At 45.0% G+C, this 21,559-nt stretch overlaps 4 protein-coding genes across 4 annotated transcripts; 2 read left to right on the plus strand and 2 right to left on the minus strand.

The window, feature by feature from the left end:
* Window positions 1-710: 710 nt before the first annotated feature.
* On the minus strand, window positions 711-1,861 carry LOC127316927 (uncharacterized). The gene is made up of 2 exons (XM_051347407.1): window positions 1,136-1,861; window positions 711-1,053 (listed from the first exon to the last, which is right to left on the minus strand). Exons 1-2 carry the CDS (start codon window positions 1,785-1,787, stop codon window positions 887-889), a joined length of 819 nt encoding a protein of 272 aa, XP_051203367.1. The 5' UTR covers window positions 1,788-1,861; the 3' UTR covers window positions 711-886.
* On the plus strand, window positions 1,856-7,409 carry LOC127316924 (kinesin-like protein KIN-10B). The gene is made up of 22 exons (XM_051347404.1): window positions 1,856-2,347; window positions 2,448-2,643; window positions 2,740-2,943; window positions 3,258-3,447; window positions 3,533-3,732; window positions 4,076-4,335; window positions 4,412-4,510; window positions 4,602-4,691; window positions 4,774-4,807; window positions 4,937-4,978; window positions 5,058-5,108; window positions 5,190-5,267; window positions 5,344-5,385; window positions 5,464-5,514; window positions 5,605-5,685; window positions 5,766-5,841; window positions 5,921-6,201; window positions 6,290-6,336; window positions 6,414-6,435; window positions 6,505-6,573; window positions 6,676-6,717; window positions 7,094-7,409. The coding sequence occupies exons 1-22, from the start codon at window positions 2,109-2,111 to the stop codon at window positions 7,127-7,129; spliced, it is 2,430 nt and encodes an 809-aa protein (XP_051203364.1). The 5' UTR covers window positions 1,856-2,108; the 3' UTR covers window positions 7,130-7,409.
* Window positions 7,410-9,934: 2,525 nt separating this feature from the next.
* Window positions 9,935-15,372, plus strand: LOC127316925 (chloride channel protein CLC-f). The gene is given in 10 exon segments (XM_051347405.2): window positions 9,935-10,473; window positions 11,682-12,084; window positions 12,357-12,551; window positions 13,383-13,837; window positions 13,921-14,025; window positions 14,121-14,348; window positions 14,442-14,660; window positions 14,761-14,993; window positions 15,070-15,099; window positions 15,101-15,372. Coding segments are annotated over 10 exon segments (2,226 nt in total). The 5' UTR covers window positions 9,935-10,149; the 3' UTR covers window positions 15,135-15,372.
* Window positions 15,373-15,735: 363 nt separating this feature from the next.
* On the minus strand, window positions 15,736-19,843 carry LOC127316926 (probable WRKY transcription factor 2). Its single transcript, XM_051347406.1, has 6 exons — window positions 19,410-19,843; window positions 17,880-18,334; window positions 17,441-17,611; window positions 16,739-17,283; window positions 16,474-16,656; window positions 15,736-16,350 (listed from the first exon to the last, which is right to left on the minus strand). Exons 2-6 carry the CDS (start codon window positions 18,306-18,308, stop codon window positions 15,825-15,827), a joined length of 1,854 nt encoding a protein of 617 aa, XP_051203366.1. The 5' UTR covers window positions 18,309-18,334; window positions 19,410-19,843; the 3' UTR covers window positions 15,736-15,824.
* Between the last annotated feature and the right edge of the window lie 1,716 nt (window positions 19,844-21,559).

A 21,559-nucleotide genomic window follows, 5' to 3' on the forward strand; every position in this document is an offset into this window, starting at 1 on the left:
CCGGTCACCATTGTGGCCACCCTCGCCGTCGGAAACCCTAGTGGGGAGGGGGCAAAAACCCCCACCCCCGACCGATCCGCCGGTTGAATCCCGGCGGCTTGAAGAGCTAGGACGGCGGCGCTCCGGGTTGCCACGCCGGACGGCCTCGTGCTCGGGAACGGCGTCGGCCGATTCAACACCGACACGCAGCCGACATCGATCTGCGCCGCCGAGTCGAGGCCTCCGGCCTTGTACTCACGGACGAGGCGCAGGAGCGCCTCATTGGACCTGGTGGCCGTCGACCGGACGGCTGGATCCGTCGGCGCTGGAGAGGATGGTGGAGGAGGAGGCAAGGAGGCCATGGTGACGGTTGATGGGACAGGACGGTGTTGTCTGTGCCAGGAGTGAATGGGGAGAGAGAAGGAGCGAACCGGTGAGGGAAAGTGGGGAGCGAAGACCAAGGCAACGCGCCGTCTCCCGTGCTTCTCCACGCGTGCAACCGTTGCATGCGGGCATGCAAAATGGCACGACAGCGGGACAGACCCGCTAGAAATTGCCGATTCGGGCGTTCCTCCAGGGCATGTCCCAGGGGTGCTTTGCGAACTAGTTGGCCACAACGCGAACCACTTACAATCAACCAAACAGACCGTTTTTTGCTTGGCCAATGCGAGCCAAAGGGCTCACAGCCTACCAAGCGCGTCCCAAGCTACAAAAGTATAGACATGCTGGGCTAGTAGGCTACCAACAACAATTCTGCTGGGTTACTGCATCAGAATATTAGACAAACGTTGCCACGGCCATTTCATTCCAGGTTTACAACAGCCACACTGCTTGGTAGAAGAAGCGAGGCCTACGCATGTTCAAACCATAGCGTTGCACAAATCACAATATCGTTTTCGAAATGGAGTCAGAAACAGTTAAGATCAGATGACTCGGGTGACAGTGGTTTTTTCTTGACGAGGATGAAGATGGCGACGCGGTTGGTGCGGAAGTCGGGGTGCCACTGCTCCTGCTCGATGCACCCGATCACGAACTCCTCCATGGCCGCCTCCAGGAAGCACTCCAGCACCACGTCTGTTGGAAGCATGGACCTCCAGGTTACTTACTTGCTGTGAGAAGCCAAATCAGAACATACATGGACGGAGGGATTGCTCACCGTTGCGGAGCTCTCCGGCGAGCAGGACGGTGGTGTTGTGGCCGGCGAGCAGGCTGAGGGTGGCGAGCAGGTCGTCCACCGCCTCCTCGCTGTACACCACGTCGGAGCCGAGCAGCAGCTCCGGGCGCATCAGCTCCGGGTCGGGGTCGTCGTCCTCGCCCCACACCAGCTCGGCCACCCGGGCGTCCCCGTCGCCGGGGCCGAGGTTCTCCTCCAGGTTCTTCCGGAGCAGCCTGAGGCGGTCGGGGAGGTCGGTGGCGACCACGCGCGCGCCCAGCAGCGCCGCCACCACGCCCACGAGCCCGCACCCGGCGCCGAGCTCCACGGCGCGCGCCCCTCGCGCCGCCAGGAGGCCGCCGTCCGCGGCGTGCTCCAGGAACTTGGCCAGCACCACGCCGCTGTCCCAGACCACGGCGCCCGTCACCCCCGAGGCGCCCTTGAAGTTGGACGGGGACTGGTGCAGCGTCAGCTGGCGCCCGCAGGCGTCGATGGCGAGCGCGCCCGCGCCGTGCCGGACGAAGGCGTTGGGGCGGTGGGAGGCCGGGTTGCCGAGGGACCAGAGCAGCATCGTCTCCCCCGCCGCGCTCTCCACCGGCCGGGCAGGCCCGCCGTACGCGCCCATCACCACCGCCGACTCCGGCTCCTCGTCCATCGTCGTTCGGCGGCGGCGGCGGCCGAAGAAGGAGGAGGAAGGAGTCTGATGTTTGCCGTGGTGTCTCTAATGGGCCAGGCCGGGCCGGGCCGGGCTAGATTTGAACGGGCGGCGGCCCACCGACAATCTGATCACGCTCCATCTTCCCCGAGACGATACCCTCCGCTCCCCAGCTATAAAAATTTCGAATCTTTCTCTCCTCGCAACGGCACTTCTCTACAGAATTCATTGCGTTCGAATCCGATCTCTCTCGCGCTATCTCTTCGGAGGCGTACGCGTGAGGCAGCTGGTAGTACTCGTGGTGGATCGTGAGGAAATTTGATGGAGGCGGCGGCGCCGGCGGCGGGAGCGGTCGGAGGCGGCGTCAGGGTCGTCGCCAGGATCTGCCCCCCTGCTGCCGATCCTGCGGCTCCCACATCAACGACGGCGTCTGCTCCTGCTAATTCGTTCCAGGTCGCTGCTACGCGTGGCGGCGGCCACCCCCGCTCGTCCTCCGCCGCCGCGCTCCTCTCCTTCACCGCCGCCGCAACTACTTCATCCTCCTCTTCTTCTTTGCAAGGGTAATCTATCGAATTCTTTATTCCGTTATCCCGCCTCAGACAAATTAGCCATCCCAGATAAACGCTTCAACTCCAAGAATTGATCTTGACTCCGTTGCAGGAGAGGCCCCAGCGCGCGCAAGGAGGAGCACAGGCTCGACTGGTGCTACCTCCAAGACGAGACCAACCATCACGTCTTCATCAACGAGGTCAGTCCCCTCATCCATCGTCTGCTCGATGGTACGGCCGGCAGCAGCTGCCGCAACGCCTGCGTCCTCGCCTGCGGCGCCGCCACTGCCAAGGATGGCCTGTTCGCAGTAAGTAACACCCCCATCATTCTTGTGTTTCATCATTTAGTAATATCTCAGGCACACGAATGGACAGGCATCTCACTCTGCTAGCGCACATTTCAGGGGTCACAGGATCAGCCGGGATTGGTCACCATGGCGATGGAGGAAATCCTCCAGTTCTCCAAAAGCATTGGCGGCGCTGTCCTGGTCTCGTCTTACCACGTGCTGCAGGATACCCACGTCTTTGATCTCTTGGAGCCCAAGGACCAAGAGGTTACTGTGCTGGAAGACTCCCAGGGAAAGACTCATCTCAAGGGGCTCTCCAAGGTAGTACATTACTCTTACTGCTCTGCTCTAACAAAATCAGCCTCTTTAAAAAAAAAAACAGAGAGCAGCAAATTAGACTTAGAATAGCTTTATCGATGCCTGATACTCTGGTCAATAATTGTTTTAGCACATCCTGAGCATCAACATATATAGACATAGAAAGTAACCTCCTTTTTTTTTCACACGCAATACCAAAATAGACTTAGAAAAGCTTTATTGATACCTGACTCATACTACATTCCCATGCAATTCACCTGTCGCATTACAACCCAGTGGTGATTAAATTATATTAAGGGATTTTTTTTTCTTTGCAGGTTCCTGTGAAATCGATAGAGGATTTCGCACAGTTGAGCTGTTTCAGAAGCAATCAGAATAAACAACCCACTAAAGCTCCTACCCTGCTACACACTAGGGCGCACCAGGGGCTGATTATTCACATCTCTAGCTTTGATCAGGAAGGCAAAGAATGTGCTATAGCTAAGATGAACTTTCTCAACCTGACAGGTTTGTTCTTCTCATGCGTGCACCTCAGGCATTGGCTCACTCACGTATTCTCTGATAATGCCTTATGTTTTGGTTCTTGCATTAGGCTATGTAGATCCCAAGCAGAAGGGTAATGGTGGAGTGGCTGCTCCATCCAACAGTAACAAGACAATGTATGCCTTGATGAATGTAGTGAAAGCGCTGAATAGCAACCAGAGCTTTGTACCCTATAGGCAGAGCAAAGTTACTCGTATTTTGCAAGATTCTTTATGCAAGACGAGTGGGGCTGTGCTGATCGCATGTTTGGTAAGTTACTTAGCATCTCATATGACTTTATTTTGCTACGAGATGCACCAAAAATAAATTAATGGTGTTTTAATATTGCAAAGACCATGTGTCAACTTAGTCCTGAATGCAAGTTGTAGATATTTGTAAGAACTCCTTTTATTGAGAAGACAGGTGATTATGATCAATTCTTAGTTGCTAGCTGTAAACAGAAGACGTTGTACAAAATATGTTCAGCTACCATTACGTGTGGCTATTTTCTATGTTCTCCTTTATGTTATGCTATCCTACCTGTTGGAATTAATACATGCCAACTGTAACTACCCAATTTTAATCTACTTTTATCTCTTCATGGTCGATGCAGGATGAAATTTCCTGCCAAGATGCAGTTTCTACTCTTAGCTTGGCTGCTCGCTCGAGTCAAGTGGCCAATCAACAAAACAGCAGATCCATGAGTGGCACAAGTTCCAAAAAGAAAATTGTTAACTTATCTGCAAATCCCAAAAACTCATCAAGGCCATTCCTTACTTCTATACTCCAACCAAACCCTGTACTAAAGCATGATCAACCGCAATGGAATAACAGCGCGGCAAAAACATGTCGAACACCCATTGCCAATAAAAGGTTGCATTCTAATCTGGCTAATAACAGATTTGAGGTAGGCGCTTGTGTTAATAACATTTTTTTTATTCCTTACAAGGTCTCAGCCAATCATGCATTCAGCAAAAAAACCTGAAAGTGTGCTCCCTACTCAAATCAAAATGAAGCATAAGGATGCTAAACCCACAATGAGTGGAAGGTACCACTTCATTAAACCCGCAAAAGGCTGGTAATTTATTTGAGATTGGCTCTTGACTAAAATTGTGCGATTTTTATTTATGTCATGAAAGGTCTCAACCAATTGTGCGTTCAACAAAAAATCCGCTCTCTACTTCTATTAAAATGAAGCAAAAAGATGAAAATTCTAAAATGAGTGGAAGGTACGACACTATTCATTAACTCCAGAAAAATTCTTATGCACCCTCTATTATTATGCAAATAACTTGTGTTTTTGTTGTACAGTACCTTGTTATGTCCGAGCACCAATTCATCAAAGGTAAATACCTAAACATATCAGTTGATTGTTTGTTGCAATGTTCCAATGTTCCACGCAGGTAATATGCATGTGTTAAAGTTGCTATTATCATTTTTCTAACCAATAAATTCCGCTCTATGAACTTTCTAGGAAGATACGATGGTCGTTGCACCAGTTGCAGTAAAATTTGAGGTTAGTATGCAGATGCACCTGTGTGATTGGTTATTTGTAACTTACTTTTTTATACTGTTTCCACTGCATCATTCTGCAGGAGGTACAATCATCACAAGGCATTGAAATTCATGCTCCATCAACAGATGAGGTACTTTGGTTCTTTTTGGTAGTCACTAGATATATGATGACCTTATGAAAATAATGCTGTAATGTTTGGCGCAATATTCAGGGATTTGATAAAAGCGATGTTTTAGATATTGTATCATCTGAAATACAAAAGGTGGTCTCAAGTAGTATGGAGGAAGAGGTAAATGGCTGGAGAGTCATTATTCATAAGGTCAGCATATTTCTAACTAATCAATTCCACTCTATGAACTTTGTAGGAAGATGCGATAGTCGTTGCACCAGTTGCAGTAAAAGTCGAGGTTAGTATATGGATGCACTTGTGTGTGATTAGTTGTTAGTTACTTTATTTATACTGTTTCCACTGTATCATTCTGCAGGAGGTACAATTATCAAGAGGCATTGAAATCCAGGCTCCATCAACAGACGAGGTATTTTGGTTTCTTTTCGGTAGTGTAGCGTCACTAGATATATGTTGACCTTATGAATAATGATTGTGATATGTTCGATGCAATATGCAGAGATTTGATAAAGCAAGCAATACTTTAGATGATGTATCATTTAAAACACAAAAGGTGGTCTCAAGTAGTATGGAGGAAGAGGTACATGGCCCGGAGAGCTTTGTTTTAATAGTTATGTATTATGTATCATAAACAAATATCTTCCTTGTCTTTTTATTCAGGACTATTCGTTATCAGGTTTGCATGCAGCAAGTTCATGTACAGACTTGGGTGAGAGCTGTTCTTCTAATGTACCTGGTAAAACACAATTCTTAGTAATTTTTTTTTGGCAAGTTTCTAGATGTCCTGTTAGTTGACAATAGAACATGACCTCCAGATGTCCTTGTCGAGAAGACTCTGGTCAATGTTAATAAACAATCTCCAAAGCTTAGTGACCGCCTGAGAGAGATATCAAACTCATTGAAGCTTCTTAGCGCCCGTCCATTGAGCATAACAGCACAAAAAGTAGGCATGGAAACGCCACAAAAAGTAGGCATGGAATATGTCCAACCGATCAACAGAGATGTACCTGAACCAAAAACTCCTGTGAGGCACTTGAAGTATGAGCAAGGAGAAGATGCAAGTAACTCATTTAAGGCTCGCAGCACCGGGATCAAGGTTACTTGTTTATCACTTGCTTTGCACATCCTTAGCATACATACATGTTCATTGAGTTTTCTTGATGAACTCTATTTTTTTCACACAGAAATCCCTAGTTCAAGAGTGCTTGACTTTTCTGAACAGTGCTACTAAGTGAGTACAATCCAGACTTATCAACTATTTGAGTCTGTTGCTGCTTATCTAATTCATGTTTGTATATCCATTTGCAGGGAGGAATTAAAAAGCTTAAAGGTGTGCTCAGGATCTTTATAATTGCACATCAGATTAATTTTCTCTTACTAACTGTCTGTGAATGTCTAGGGCATTGGAGAAAAAAGGGCAAATTACATAATTGAGTTTCGTGAGAACTCACCGGAGCTATTTAAAGAGGTAGGCGTTATACCTTGATAGAAAGTTTTGACAAAAATTAATCAGTAACTATTATCAATAATATGACCAACTTAAGCCTCTCCTGTAATTTTGCTTTCACAGATAGATGATCTCACAGATATCCTTGGAATGAATAAAAAAGAGGTATCGAAGAATCACGACTTACATTGTTTTTTTCTGTAATGATATATGATCTATGTTGCCCCAGTTTTACTACTCCCTCCGATGCATAATAAGTGCCGTGGTTTTATTTCAAATTTGACTAAAAAATGAACTAAAGCAACGACACTTATTATAGATTGGATTAGTACTTCGACAAATGAGTACTTTGTGAGATTTTTCATCACATTGTCATTGTCTCATTGAAGAAATTACATGTAGATCTGTCATATAATGTATGTATTTTATTTGGTATTTTTAGCTAGACACAATGGTACAACAATTTCAGGTGTATTTAGCTGACAACTTCATAGAAAAAAAGTGATTTTACTGATTGGTAATATGTCATTGTTTTCACCAGATAAGACGGATGATGTCAGGGATCATTGACTCCTAGATCCATGATAACATGTACTGGAGTGGAGGGCTACTTTCTTCTAAATACTAAGTCAAGGGAATGACAGGTATATGAGCAGCGGCTGTTCTTGAGATTGCCACTGCCAGTCATACAGCTACAGAGCTTCTTTTTTCCTCTCCGTCTGAAGTGCAGATCTGTATATTTTGCTTTGGTTTCTTGTGTTGAGCGTGAGAGAATAAAGCTACTGAAGCATGTTGTTGCTTGGTCTCTGTATTCTGATTTGACGGTCCAAATCTCGCCATTTGAATTTGGTCGTTTCCGCGTTGATTTCCTATAAAATCCCTGAATGCGGTATATAAAGATTAGAGGAAAAACTCTAAACACCCGATCTCATGGACAAAGCAAAATAACCGACGGGTAGTGAAATGCTAGATTGCTTTCTTTTTTACCCTTGGCGATTGATCAAACATGTAAATCAATCGTCTCTCACGCTGGATTATTATCCAGAGCCGTCTGAACGGGGTAATAAGGGCTGGACGTTGAAACGTCCATGGAACATACACAAACTGTGAACATGAAAGTAGACGCAAGATGTAGAGGCTTTTTTAAACATGCAATCCACTTTATTTAACTAGAGAGTTCAGAATTACATCAAAGCATATAGGAGATTCTATTCTAAGAGCTTCCTTCGAGCACACTTGTGCTGCAAAATTTTAAATAGAGAAGTTTGAGCCTGGAAAGTTTGACTAATTGCCCTGAGCTCATTCAGAATGTGGACACCAATCCACTCTGTTTGCAAGATATCCTGGGATAGTCGACGTCTCGAAGCAGCCACTTGGGAGCTTTGCGAGGCCATGCATGAACCAAGTTGCAACACAGACCATCATTTTGGGCTAGGAATGCATGCAATGCTTGTGGGACTTGAAGCCAACACCGCTCACCGTCCGCCCCATGATGCCATCATATGCGCCGGTGAACTTGTTACATTATTGTACTATAGTGCTTGGACGCCCGTTCGATATTGCAATGAGTTTATACTTCAATCACTTTGTTGTATGGATGATAGTTCTTGAACTCATGGAAACGAGCATGAATACTTTTCCAATTTGCCGCCCCCTTTTGCCCCACTCCACATATTGGGTCTTGTCCAATGGTGAGCCACGCATCACATATTGGCTCATCTTGTTTGTTAGTGAATGAACAGGTCCTCTTGGCGTGGTGTGTTGCTTCCGAGTTCAATTGCTCAAGCTCGTCTTCAAAGCCCTCTTTGTCACCTTGCTCACCACCTTACACACCAGTTTGCTCACCATCATGCTCATGACCTTGCCCAAATCCTTGCGTACCATGCACCACACCTTCCATAACTTGCCGATGACTTTTGTCTATCTTCATTGATCATTTGTTGCATGAGCTCATTGTTGTAGTATGCCGAGATCGACGATGTTATACCGGCGAACACATCACATGCATCCGCCGCCATGGGCATCATCGACAGATGACCGAAAAGGTTTCGGTCATCATGTGTGCTGCACGCAATGGGAACGCGCACCATCCCCGACGAGTCACCTGGCGGCATCGGTGGCAACTTCCTTCTTCCCCTTCACCCTTGTGTGGAGATTTTGGCACTTCACCCTAGGGCTTCGGATCCTTTTTCAGCAACACCGAGAGGGCGAGCGTGTCCGCAAGGCATAGACAACTAGGGGAGAGGAGAAAGATTCCATGGTGGTCGGCGGCACACATGATTGGGAAAGTGTTTGGCGCATGATTGAGGAAGAAATTCTCCTCCACAAATTATAATGTGTTTTTTAGACCGAAGGTTCGAAATGAGTCCGGCTTTAAATTAACGAAGCCATCAACCGGCTAGAAGAGTATTATAACCAACCGCTGGGGTTACCAACTACATATGAACACACATAGCAACACCACAAATTATAATGTGTTTGGATATAGAGGTTTTGTTTGTGCATAGCAAGATATTCGAAGTGTTGAAATTAAAGTTTGAGTTGTTGAATTTGAAGATTGAACTATCGAAGAAGAAGGATTTGGTGCCGATGCGAGGACGTATTTTACATCGACTGTTGCGGCAGTGACGACGGTGTAAACTATCATGTGTTGTGAGTGGATGTTTTTCGTGAGGTGAAATTTTGGCAATGTGATGTAGTACCACTTTTTGGTGATGTGAATACACCATCTGCAAGAAGAGGCCAATCATGGAGTAGATGCGATCGGTTGCCTAATTCTGAACGTTTAGCATTTGACAGAGAACTTCATGGGCAACACACTCGTGGCGTGGTCGCCACAAGTTGTGCAAACCGGCCGGCTCCACCACTACGCTTCTCCACTTCAAGTGTGGACGTGCCAAACTCCTGAGCCATGACTAGGAACAGCGTGCCACTCTGGAACGTTTATCTTTCCAAATATGTTCATGAGATCATTTCCTTTCAAAATTGTATATAAGTTTGGTTAACAAGGCAAATCACGTTAAGATAACCAACATGTGGTTGAATGGTTGGAAGGGCAGTAACACCCTAGCCCACCAGAGTTCAAACCTCAGGTTTGAGACTTTTATGTCTCATAAAGGTGGAATATTGTTCAGTGGGAGGTGACGTCCCGTCGACAATGAAGAACCTGTGGTGACTTCGTCAATCTCAATATCCACCGAATCAAGTTTATGAACCAGTTTCTCGGAGGTGTTTATAGAGATGAGTGTATGTACGTATTTGTGAGTGTCTGCGTCTGTACTATTTTTCGCAAAAAAAAGTCAAATCGCGAGGTTCTTCAATTTTTACTACTCCTATATAACTCCATTTCTGCAAATATAGACATGCACGAGGGGCAACCTGAAAAACGAGCACGCGCACTTCCCTTTCCTTCCTCCTAACCCAACCTCCGCTCCGCTCACCCCACACACCCGTCTCCCCGCCTCGCCATCGCCAACCAACCGCCGACGAGATCACCGCCGCAAACCCCCACCCAGATCCGCCTCCACCCGACGGCCCCAAGCTTCGCACCCGCACTCCCCATGCGATCGCGCTGAGCTCGATCCCAGCTCGCGCGCCATGGCCGACAGCGACCTCGAGCCGCTGCGCCCCGGCGCCGCGGCGCTGCCGTCCTCCTCCGACCCCGGATCGCCCTACACGCCTCGAGGGAACCGCGTGCGCGAGCTGCTGCGGAATCTTGACCGCCGCCTCTCCAGCCGGGGCCGCCACGGCCACGCGGACGGCGCCGCGGCGTCCCCTTCGGCCGGGGAGGCGGGCACGCCCAGGCGGGAGGAGGAGAGCGACGAGCTCGGGGACGGCGCGCCGCCCGAGTGGGCGCTGCTGCTCGTCGGGTGCCTCCTCGGCCTCGCTACCGGCATCTGCGTCGCCGCGTTCAACCGCGGGGTAAGTGAGAGATCTGCGTGGAGAAAGAAACGTTTTTTTTTAAGTTCTGTTCTATTCTGTTGTTACACGAGATCGTATTCTACCGAGATCTCTAGGTTTTCCAAGTATGAAATTTACTCTCATCTTCTTATTGTGAATGTTTCCGGCAATCTGTTGTGCCAATCTGTTGCGACGATATAGGCTGGTGGTGGTGGATTTCCAGTGAACACTTGGGGTTTTGACTGTGAGTATACATTGGCATGCATTGTAGGGCGCTCATGTCGGTAGCGACACATACATTTGGTGGAAACTTAATAGCGTGATCTTCATGTGAAATCTGTGTGATGTTCAGACCATTATGTCGGACATGTTAGCGTATTGTTCTTCATGTGAAATGCGATGGTACAGCCTAGCTGGTACGATCACAGTCTCTGTTTAGTGCATGACTTGTGATGCTATGGGGTGAGCAGGGGCCAAGGAGCCATGTTCAGTACTTTTGTCTGAATGATGGTTTGCCGGTTTGATATGATTTTGTGCTATTTAGTGCCTTGTCACTGCTCATTTGGGACAACTCCTTGTGTTTGTCTGTACACTCTTTTTATGATGTGGCTTGATGAAAAGGCTACCTGAGTTGTTCTGGATTGATTAGGTTGTCGAGGCCTATTTGAGTTTTACTAAACCGCGTAGAAACCAGAAAAGTGTCTCCTTCTGATGAATTTGCGTGTTCTACCAGTGCATCTCATAATGTCTGTAGTTAAATTAATCGTCAGAGTGACTAGCCTTTCGTGTTCTTTTCAACTGCTATGTGATTGCAGAGCTTATGCTCTGTTTTAGTCTGATATTTTTCAAAAGCATTTGCTTTGGAGAGCTTCTGAGTAGGGGTGTGGTATATTGGGCGAATTCTGGTGTTATTTCAGATCCCCAATAGACTGATAGGCCATCTCCATTTTAAGATACACTGATACACTCAGTGTGACTCTAGTCACCTGCTTGCTTTCTCACCGTTTCTGTCGAGCCAGGTGGAGCTATTAATAATTAGTTTTCGCTGCAGGGCGGGCTTCAAATCTATCAAGCCTTAAAACCAAAGGAAAATGCTTGCTTTGGAAGAACATAGTCATTAAGTAGGAGCTATTCAATCAGAATTAGCTGTTTATTTTTTTTGAATTGAACTAAAAGGTTGGATCTTTTCTGATCGGTTTTTTTGATGAACTTATGTCTGCCCTTTTCAGGTGCATGTCATACATGAATGGGCATGGGCTGGAACTCCCACCGAGGGCGCTGCTTGGCTTCGCCTTCAGAGGCTTGCTGACACTTGGCATAGGATATTATTAATACCAGTGACTGGTGGAGTTGTTGTTGGTATGATGCATGGATTGCTGGAGATATTTGAACAGATAAAGCAATCATTATCATCTCAAAGGGAAGGTATTGATTTCATGGGTGCAATCTTTCCAACAATCAAGGCCATCCAAGCTGCAATTACTTTAGGGACAGGATGTTCATTGGGACCTGAAGGGCCAAGTGTTGATATTGGTAAATCTTGTGCAATTGGCTGTGCTGAAATGATGGAGAACAACAGGGAACGAAGGATTGCTCTTATTGCAGCAGGATCAGCTGCTGGAATTGCTTCAGGTATACCTAAGTAACTATATCTGTTCAAATTCTTCTCATGCCTCTGATAGAATTGAAATAAACGAGAAAGCCTGCTAAGATGCTGGTTGAAGTTAAACAAGAAAGTAAGATGCTACAATTTTGAAGCAAGTGGAACCACAAATCATCTCTGGGAACATTGTAAATCTTTGCTGTTGTGAAGAACTGAATCATTAGTTTGTTGTTAACAATACTCACACCGCTGATTCTCTTGTCCTATATTTCCCCTGACGCTTGTGTTTCTATGTGTTTAGGTTTCAATGCTGCAGTTGCTGGATGTTTTTTTGCTATTGAAACAGTATTGAGGCCCCTTCGAGCAGAGAACTCACCACCGTTTACCACTGCTATGATTATCTTGGCATCGGTTATATCATCAACTGTGTCCAATGTTTTGCTAGGGGAGAAGGCAGCTTTTATTGTCCCGACGTATGAAATAAAATCTGCTGCTGGTATTTTATCTTATTCCGAATTTGGTATTACAGAAAGGTAGCTTTTGCTTTGTCAGTAGATATGCATATGCTCTTATACTTACTATAGTAGGAACGCAGAGTGATCTGGTTTTCGTCTAGCACCCAGTTTCTGTTTTGTATTATTTCTTTGGAGATAATATCAGTTTATTTGGTCTGTGCACCGTGCATATATACAATGGTTTTGCTAGTTTAAGTAACTTTGACAGGGGTTATTATCTATGGTCAATCCTCTTTTCCAATTTGTATGCCACTAGCCCCTTTTGTTTGCAAATATGACATTTTATGTTTCGAACATCAACAGAGTACCTTTGCAACTCGGAAACATGTAAAATTGGAAAATACTAACATGTAAATTGGAAAATACTAACATGTAAATACTAATAATTGTAAAGCTATCCTGGATTAGGTATTAACTGACGATTTCATACCTTTCCAAAAGGCCCAAAACTGGGCATGGTTTATGTTCTGAATTATAAGGAGCATGTATTTACGCTTTACTTGTTTGTGTAGAGTGTAAAAAAAGCAGTAGTTGCAGCACTTTTTTGTTCTCAGTCTTCCATCTGTACAATTATCATGAAATGTGACACTTCCGTGCTTTAGTTGCTGATTTCTCTAATCCCTGCCATTAGCAGTGCCATTCTTTGTAAAAATCACACTCACTTTTAGCGCTTCCTGTTGCTGTGATATTTCTTGTCTTGCCATTAGACATTATATAACTTGTAACTATGATGTTTTTTCTAAGTTTTACCTGTTATGATGTTTAGATTTCAGTCAGCTAAGTATGAAACTGACGAAAGTTATATTCTGCAGAGCTACCACTCTACCTTATTCTAGGCATGCTTTGTGGGGTAGTTAGTGTGGTATTCAGGCAATTGGTCGTTTGGTTTACAAAGACTTTTGACTTGATAAGGAAAAAATTTGGTCTCCCTGCTGTGGTATGTCCAGCTTTAGGTGGTCTTGGAGCTGGTCTAATAGCTCTAAGATACCCTGGAATACTATACTGGGGTTTCACCAACGTTGATGAGATTTTACATACGGGAAAAAGTGCTTCAGCCCCTGGGATTTGGTTGTTAGCTCAGTTGGCTGCTGCAAAAGTTGTTGCGACTGCACTTTGCAAGGGTTCTGGTCTTGTTGGTGGCCTTTATGCCCCAAGCTTGATGATTGGTGCTGCTGTTGGTGCTGTTTTTGGAGGCTCAGCGGCACAATTGATAAACTCTATTATTCCGGGTAACACTGCGGTTGCACACCCTCAAGCTTACGCGCTGGTAAGTTTCATTTTTTTTTAATTAGGCTAGTAGGTTAAAGTTTGATATCACCAAAAATATGTTGACTTTTTTATTCTATTCAGGTTGGAATGGCTGCTACACTAGCCTCCGTTTGTTCGGTTCCATTGACATCTGTACTGCTACTCTTTGAACTGACAAAAGATTACAGAATTCTACTTCCTCTGATGGTAATGTTTCACCTGAGGCACTTGTTATTTTGCTGTAAAAGCATGCAACTTAATATCCGATGTAGCTTAAGTTCACATTTGTTTTCCATTAACAGGGAGCTGTCGGATTAGCAATATGGGTCCCATCTGTTTTAAGTCACTCCAGCAACAAAGAGATATTTGAGGCTACATCTCCTCGGCATGGTTATTCTACACTATTACCTCCTGCTGATAGGAATGAGACAGATGGAAGACGACAAGATGTAGATGATGTCGAACTTGCAATTCTTGAAGATGATTACTATGGTAGTAACAGTGAAGAAATGCTTCTCGATGAGCTGAAGGTTTAATAACTCAATTTCATTTTTTAGCTTTATGTGAATAAATTTGCAGAACTTTGCTGGGCATTTCGTAGTTTTCTAATAACAACTCTTCAGGTATCACGAGCAATGACGAAGCATTTTATTAAGGTTACACCTACAGTCACCATTAAGGAGGCAACATTGCTTATGCATGATAAGCAGCAAGGTTGTGTTCTCGTTTTAGACAATGAAGATTTTCTTGAAGGAATTGTTACAGTTGGTGACATTCGTCGTAAAGGATTTGAATCAAGTGAAGATGCTAACAGTACTGGGGGAAATTCACCTGTTTTGGATGTATGTAAATTCATAAATTTATAGTCTACAACTGAACTTACCATCTGATTACCATTTTCTAAGTCAGCATTACACATATTAACTTGGTGAACCTTTTCAGGTAAATTCTTCTCTTGTTACATCATGTCTCACACGAGGGTTTCAGTACCACGGCAATGAAAGAGGGCTGGTGACCTGCTTTCCGGATACAGATCTGAGCACAGCTAAGGTGCTCATGGAAGTCAAAGGTATCAAGCAACTTCCAGTGGTCAAACGGGGGGCTGGTCGTAGGAATGATGGCAGGCGTAAGGTCCTCGGTCTTCTTCATTACGAGTCAATAGGACGGTGCTTGAGGTAACAGTTTTAGGACTTGTAACTGGCTCAGAGCTCACTGTAAATGCTTTTGGTCTGAACTGTTATGCTTGTGCAGGGAGGAGCTTGAGCGGTGGAAGGCACTATATCAGAGAGAATTTCCAGCAGCCAGCAGCTAATTGACACTGAGCAGGGGGCACTGGACATGCAGAGCTCAAGTTTTGGCTGTACTTAGTGACGAAAATACCAAATACATTAAGTGGCATTTCAGCAGAACTAGTGACTTAGCGTTGTTAACTTGAACACCTCACTTAAATTGAGTCCCCTCGTCAAATGTAAAGTCGTCCTTGGGTTTGCCAGGATACACATTTTGTATCAATTACAGATATTATAAGACATGATGATTCTGGGTTCATGATCATTTACCGAGAACAGGTATTGTTGACCGTTTGCATGAAGTCTGGTTATGGTTGAAACTGTCAATGCTTTTTGTCATGTCTTTTGTTGTGGTAGTGTTTCTTGGGAACATTGCATTTGTGGCAGTAGAGTTGGTAGCGTGCTGCAAAACTGTACGTTGGTTAAAACTGCAATAACATTGACAGAAGAATCTACAGTTTTCTAGGATCCTGGATGGAATAAGTTGATCGACATAGGATCCTGACTGTTTGAACATCAAATCTATGCTCTAATTAAGCTATTTACCTGATCTTTTCTACGGAGTACCTAAAACCAACTGAGTTCTATGTATTCTTTAAAAAAATAATTGTTTCCCTGAAACAAAAAAAAGATAGCCACATGGAAGAGCATGAGAATAAAACCAAATTTGTTTCACATACATGGGGCCTTTTTTTTCATGTCTCATCTTCCTGCTGTTTACAGTTGATGATCCTGAGACAACCTGCCCATCAGCTGTTGGTAAGCTACCGGGCCATTTGCATTTGCTGCTGGCAAGACAGGCCGTGCCGCCGGATTCACGTTCGCCTCCCCTGTCTGCAGCACAGGCCTTGTGTAGCCCTGCATTGCCGGTGGACGGCCAGCCATCTGCACCGGCACCAAAATCCCCAAAGCCGGTACCGGAACCACCATGCCATTTGGAAGCATTCTGAAGGAGAAGCCGGCTGCTTGACCCAACTGACCAGGTGAGCCAAAAGCAGCAGCAGCGGCGCCGCCGAACGGGGCGAGGCTGCCTGGTGCCGGTTCTGGCCTCCGGTGAATGCCACTATTAGGCTGCGGCATGGCTGGTGGCACAACACCAGGCCCGGAGCTTGGATGCCTGACTGCTGGAACTTCATGGGTGTGCTTGCCCTCGTATGTCGTGATCACGGACTTCAGATCGTTCGACTCTCTCTCAACATGCTTGCGCACCGTACAGCCCGGGTGGGTGCATTTGTAGTAGCTCCTGCACACATTTGGATGGGTGTTTCTTCTTCATGTTTAAGTACTGTCCCACTAGAAGGTAAACATCTACGTTTGTTGCCTGCTGAAGGAATGAAATATAAATCGCAACGACAGTAGAACTGACCTTGGATTTGGATTTCCTTTAACAACTTTCTGCCCATACTTGCGCCAACGGTACCCATCGTCAAGGATGTCGACATCACTTGTGGTCTGCACAACGACGCGGGCCTCTCGAACAGCTGTCCACGTCAGAGCCGCTATGTCTATAGTATTGATAGCAGTGGCTGGAGTGGCAGAATCCATCTTTCTGAAATAAAATTCAAAAGAAGAACATTTGGTTTATCAGACTACAGCAGGCTTGTCTTAGATACTCGGTGGATTGGTCTAACCTTCTTTTGGATTTGGTCGCATCTTCATCCCCATCTTTTGGATTTTGGATTTGGTCGGCATCCTCACTTGAGGGTGTTGGCGAGATATCGATAGTTTCTCGGGCCTCTGTAACAGATGTGTCTACAGGTTCTTCCGTGTTGAGAGAAACAGATAGCTTTGTCCCAAGAACTTCACCATGCACATCCTGGAAGTGGTCATCTGGGACATTCTCTGGGCCACCTGGCCGGCTGTCGGGAGGCGGTAAAGGGTGATTGTGAGAACCTTTGTAGACTATTTCCGTTATATCACCATCTTGGCAGCGCTCCACCTTTTTCTTGACAGGGCAATTTTGGTGAGTGCATTTGTAGTAGCTCGTTGGATGGTCACTGTTCTTCACTTGCCTCTTTCCATATTTCCTCCAATTATATCCATCCTCAGCATGGGTAATTATCGGCGCTGAAGAATAGTCGCCATCTCTGTTTCCCTCGCCAACTTCTAGCTCTTTCTCGGGACGGTGATCCCTGTCGCTTGCTGATGGATCATTTTGATTAATAACACTGGAACCCTAGACATTGCGAATTTCGTCAGCTCAATGCATAACTGAACAAGAACTTGATTTTGCATGACAGACTTGCAAGAACAGGAAAACCAGATGTGCTGAATATAGTGGCAGCAAATAAGGGATAAGTCATAAGACAGTTAACTTTGAGCAGATCAATTACCTTGTCCAGAATTGAAGAACAAGGTGGTTTAGACCTCACAATGTGCTTAAAGGAGAAAGTATGATCATCGCATGATAGGTCTTGAGCTTTCTTATGGACTGACGGTGTTGTTGGTCTAGCATTAGTACGCATCAGAAATGGCAATTTGCCAGTGGTAGGAGAAGGTTGTGCCTGTAAAAATCATGACCACTTACAGAAGTTTCAGACAGTAAACACTACAAGAAGAGAAATAATTATATCCAAAAACAACAATAATAGACAATTTGGCTGCTAAGTAAGGAACTGAAAAAAATGCAAAATGCAATTCAAAGCCTATCATACCCAGAAGATAGCTAAAAAACGCAGTAGTTTGAATGTGATCATGTAATGACAAACGTATTTTCTGTAGGTGATCATTACACATAAATTGATATTGACTGAGGCAGGGATAGTAACATACAATGGCGTTGGGAAGAAACACCGGCGACTCAAGAAGTTCCCTTGGGCTCACGCCGGCTGGAATCATGATAGGAGAGCGAATTGATGCGGAATAACCGACACGGGAAGTGTCGATCTTGAGGCCACAAAAACCATTCTTTTCTGCAAGATTGTCATTATTTGGGCTTGATTCCTGAATAGAACCAAGCAGGTTTGGTTCAAAATGTAGAGGGGCCCTTTCAACTTGAGAAGATTCTCCCTGGCTCAAATCAACAAAAGCATTGCTCCTCTCGATTCCATCCTGGGGTTTGTCGCTGCCGCCGTCACCGAAAACATCAGAGAAAGCGTCAGAGCTGAGATCATCATTGAAAAGGCTCAACATTAGTGTCCTTGGGCTGGGTGTGGGAAGCATCCAATCCTCCATTACTGCTCCACGTCTGTTGCTGGTCATTGCGCTAACAACTGTAGAGTCTTAGGCTGAACAGGGAAAGAAAAATACACCGTTTCATTTGAGGCAGTGCATATTTATGGTAATAAAATCAAGAATAGAAGGAACAGTTTACATAGCAACTGCATCATCACAAATTCAAAATCTATGATAAGAAAGATCCCGGGTATTTAAGTACTACATACATATTCGGCTCGGTTAAAATACATCATTTGAGCTTATGAAATGAGCAAGCCAGAACATTGAACTATTGTGCTTGGTCCGACTAGAACCCTAAATTGTGAAACTGATCATATTGAACTCCAAGTTCCAAAGACCGTTTAAAATGAACCCTAGACTGGCTTTGAATTGTGGTTCAGTATTTGAGGCATTCAAAAAGGTAAATAAAATACGGTTGTAGGTAACACTAACCCACAAAAGAAATGTTCAGAAAGTACGGCTAGTTATGTCAAGTTAAATAAATTCAGAGAAATTTAGTTATCGTTTTAGTTTTTTTTTCGAGAATACACACTGGAAGGTGTATTAATCATATAGAAGGGATACCGAAGGGCATACACAAGTACACAACGCCGAAGAATGGATGTTCAGGCTGCAAACAGGAGGTGGCAACTCCTCTGCAAAGCTAGAACTACTCACCTACCTGCAAGTCTGCAACCAGAGTGGCAATGGCTCTGGGAAGGCAAAAGTATCAGTACGAAAAACTAGCTAAGCGTCACCTATCATGCTCCTCCTTAATCTTCACCTTGATCGTCTCTGCTGCCTCATTTGAGTTTTTTCTTATGGAACACAAAAGATCATATTGGTCGCTTAGATCAAAGTTTTATAAAAAGAAAATTAAAAACAAATCATGAATGCCATTGGACTCTAGAGACCGGGAACCAAATATTCAACTATAAATATGGAAAACTTTTTCTGTTATAAAAGACAAGAGGGATCAATTTGCCTCTTGTATATTCATCTCTTGGTACAAAATTCAGGTTGGACCAAAAGCACAGTAGTTCAGGGTTCAAAATGGACTTACTTGTTTTACCACAAAGCCCGTAATAGCTCGATCACACTGAGCAATCATAGAGAACGAATAAATAATTCCAAATGGGCACGCACCTTAAGTGGCTTGATCCCTTCTCCTCTTCTACCAGCAAAACCAAGAATATGAACAGAGGCAAGAAAAAATCTGGCAGAGAATAACGGGAATGGACGGGATCCGTGTGCGGCAGAACAAAGGGGAATCTGTTTGTTATTACGCCCTAAATCAGCAGGCTCACTGCTGAATACTGATAGGTGCTGTGTGTTCCTCTATCTGCGTGTTCTTGATTGTTTTTTTTTTTCCTCCGAGGGCGGAGATATAGGGGGCGGCGGAGAGAAGGGTCGAGAAGTTGGCTGGGGGAGGATAGGGGGCGGTGATGGGCTCGAAATTTCGTGCGCCGAGCTGCGGAGCTGCTGGCCGTGTCGTCTTCGCCGCTAAATTTGCCCCATCTCTTCTAGAAACCCAACATGTGCTCTGTACAACGGCCATTCCCGCGGATTATTGATCTTTTTATGGGGCTTGCCTGCCCTGGCACCTCCAACTAAAACACCTTTGTAATTTTCATGTAAAGTGTAAGACAAGAAGTTGTGCGCGCGTTTACAATTATTAGTACACAATAAAGATGATAAAATTGTCAATATTAGGGCTAATAAATAACAAAGTTTATGGATACATTTTACATCAATCAGTCAACTGCCGCCTCCTCCCACACCCGTTCATGGCACCTCCCCGCGTGTGCCTCCTGCACGGGCGCCTCCCCTAGCTCTAATATTGTAAGGGGACGAGAGGATGAGCATGACGCCACTCTGCGACATACATCATATCATCATGTTGCTCTGCTCGTTATCCATGACGCTCGACTTGTGTGTGTTGACCGATGAAATTAGCTGAGGTTCGTCGGAATTTTGGATGGTGCACTGGAAGTTGGCCGGATTTCGACAAGGTCCGCGACAAAACAGCGTCGACGCGTCCTGGAACTTTTCCCCGCCAATCGTTGACGGGTTTATAGGGCACCGGCAAAATTGCCTCCGAAGCTAGGAATACAAAGTTCTCGTGAAAAGATTCCTGGTGCCCTTTAACAAGTTCGCGAGTTAGCCGAGTTTCACATAATCTAGAATGAACTTTCTTTTTCAACCAGAACCTTAAAAATCAATTATTTTAAGAGTATAACCATTTTTAGGGATCTGTTAGAGATGCTATTGGACATGAGTAGTGCAAAAAAAAAGACATAATTTTTCCCATATTTCTTGCAGATACACCCGCACATTAGTTATAACTTTTTCCCCTAGCATCCAAAGTGATTTCATTTGCTATATCTATATGGCCAGCTATCCAAATAGGTTTTACCTTGTACCCATCCCGCGGCATTGGGAATATTTTTTGCAACCGGCTCAATGGTATGTATCCTAGGTTTAAACTATTTATTAGGGTTGGAGTGGTTGTTGTTATTTGGTTGCTATGACTATGTAGAAATGAGAATGTTTCAATAATAAAAATGCCTCTCTTATGCAGATCATCCATCGGTGCACATCTACAGTCTCTACAACGTGCATACCATTTATTTATGAAGGTGTCTACACGGTTGAAATGTACGGTGAAGGATATTTTTATACAACATAGATGTCAGCGTAATATATGAATTGGTCTCCCATCACCTTAAGCGCTCTTATTTTTATCCGTATCTCATTTATGTTTAGAGGGATATAGCACCCCCTCCATCTAAAAATAGACGTCTTAACTTTCGTATCTATAACTAAGATGTGTCTAGATACGGGCACTTACATTTAGACGGAGGTAGTACTTAAACTTTCAGGTAATAAACTGCTTTTGTAAAAAAAAAAAAAGTGATTTCAGGGGCCATATATGCATACGTTTCCTGCCAGGTTCTCGATTCCCACTTCTACGAACCACCCCAGATATAAAAGATCTGCTTACATTAGAAAGCAGTTCCATCCATTGTTCAGCTTGACACGTCACAATCTTTTTCGATCATGACCGCATGTGCTGTCCGTAGCCTGTACATACAGAGGATAACGGCGGCATGTCCTCTTCTTCCGGAGCTGATCCTAGATTTTGTCCCAACTCGACTCATATGCCAATCTCGGAGTACACAATGGCTTGCAACGCATCATGAGCTGACGACTCACTCGTCTCATCCCTCATCCTTTCGGAGTTCGGTCCATGCATCTGCCTCTTGCCTCGTCGCCATGCTACCAAGTCTAGACAG

Source organism: Lolium perenne, chromosome 7 (assembly GCF_019359855.2).
Source record: "Lolium perenne isolate Kyuss_39 chromosome 7, Kyuss_2.0, whole genome shotgun sequence".
NCBI lineage: Eukaryota > Viridiplantae > Streptophyta > Magnoliopsida > Poales > Poaceae > Lolium > Lolium perenne.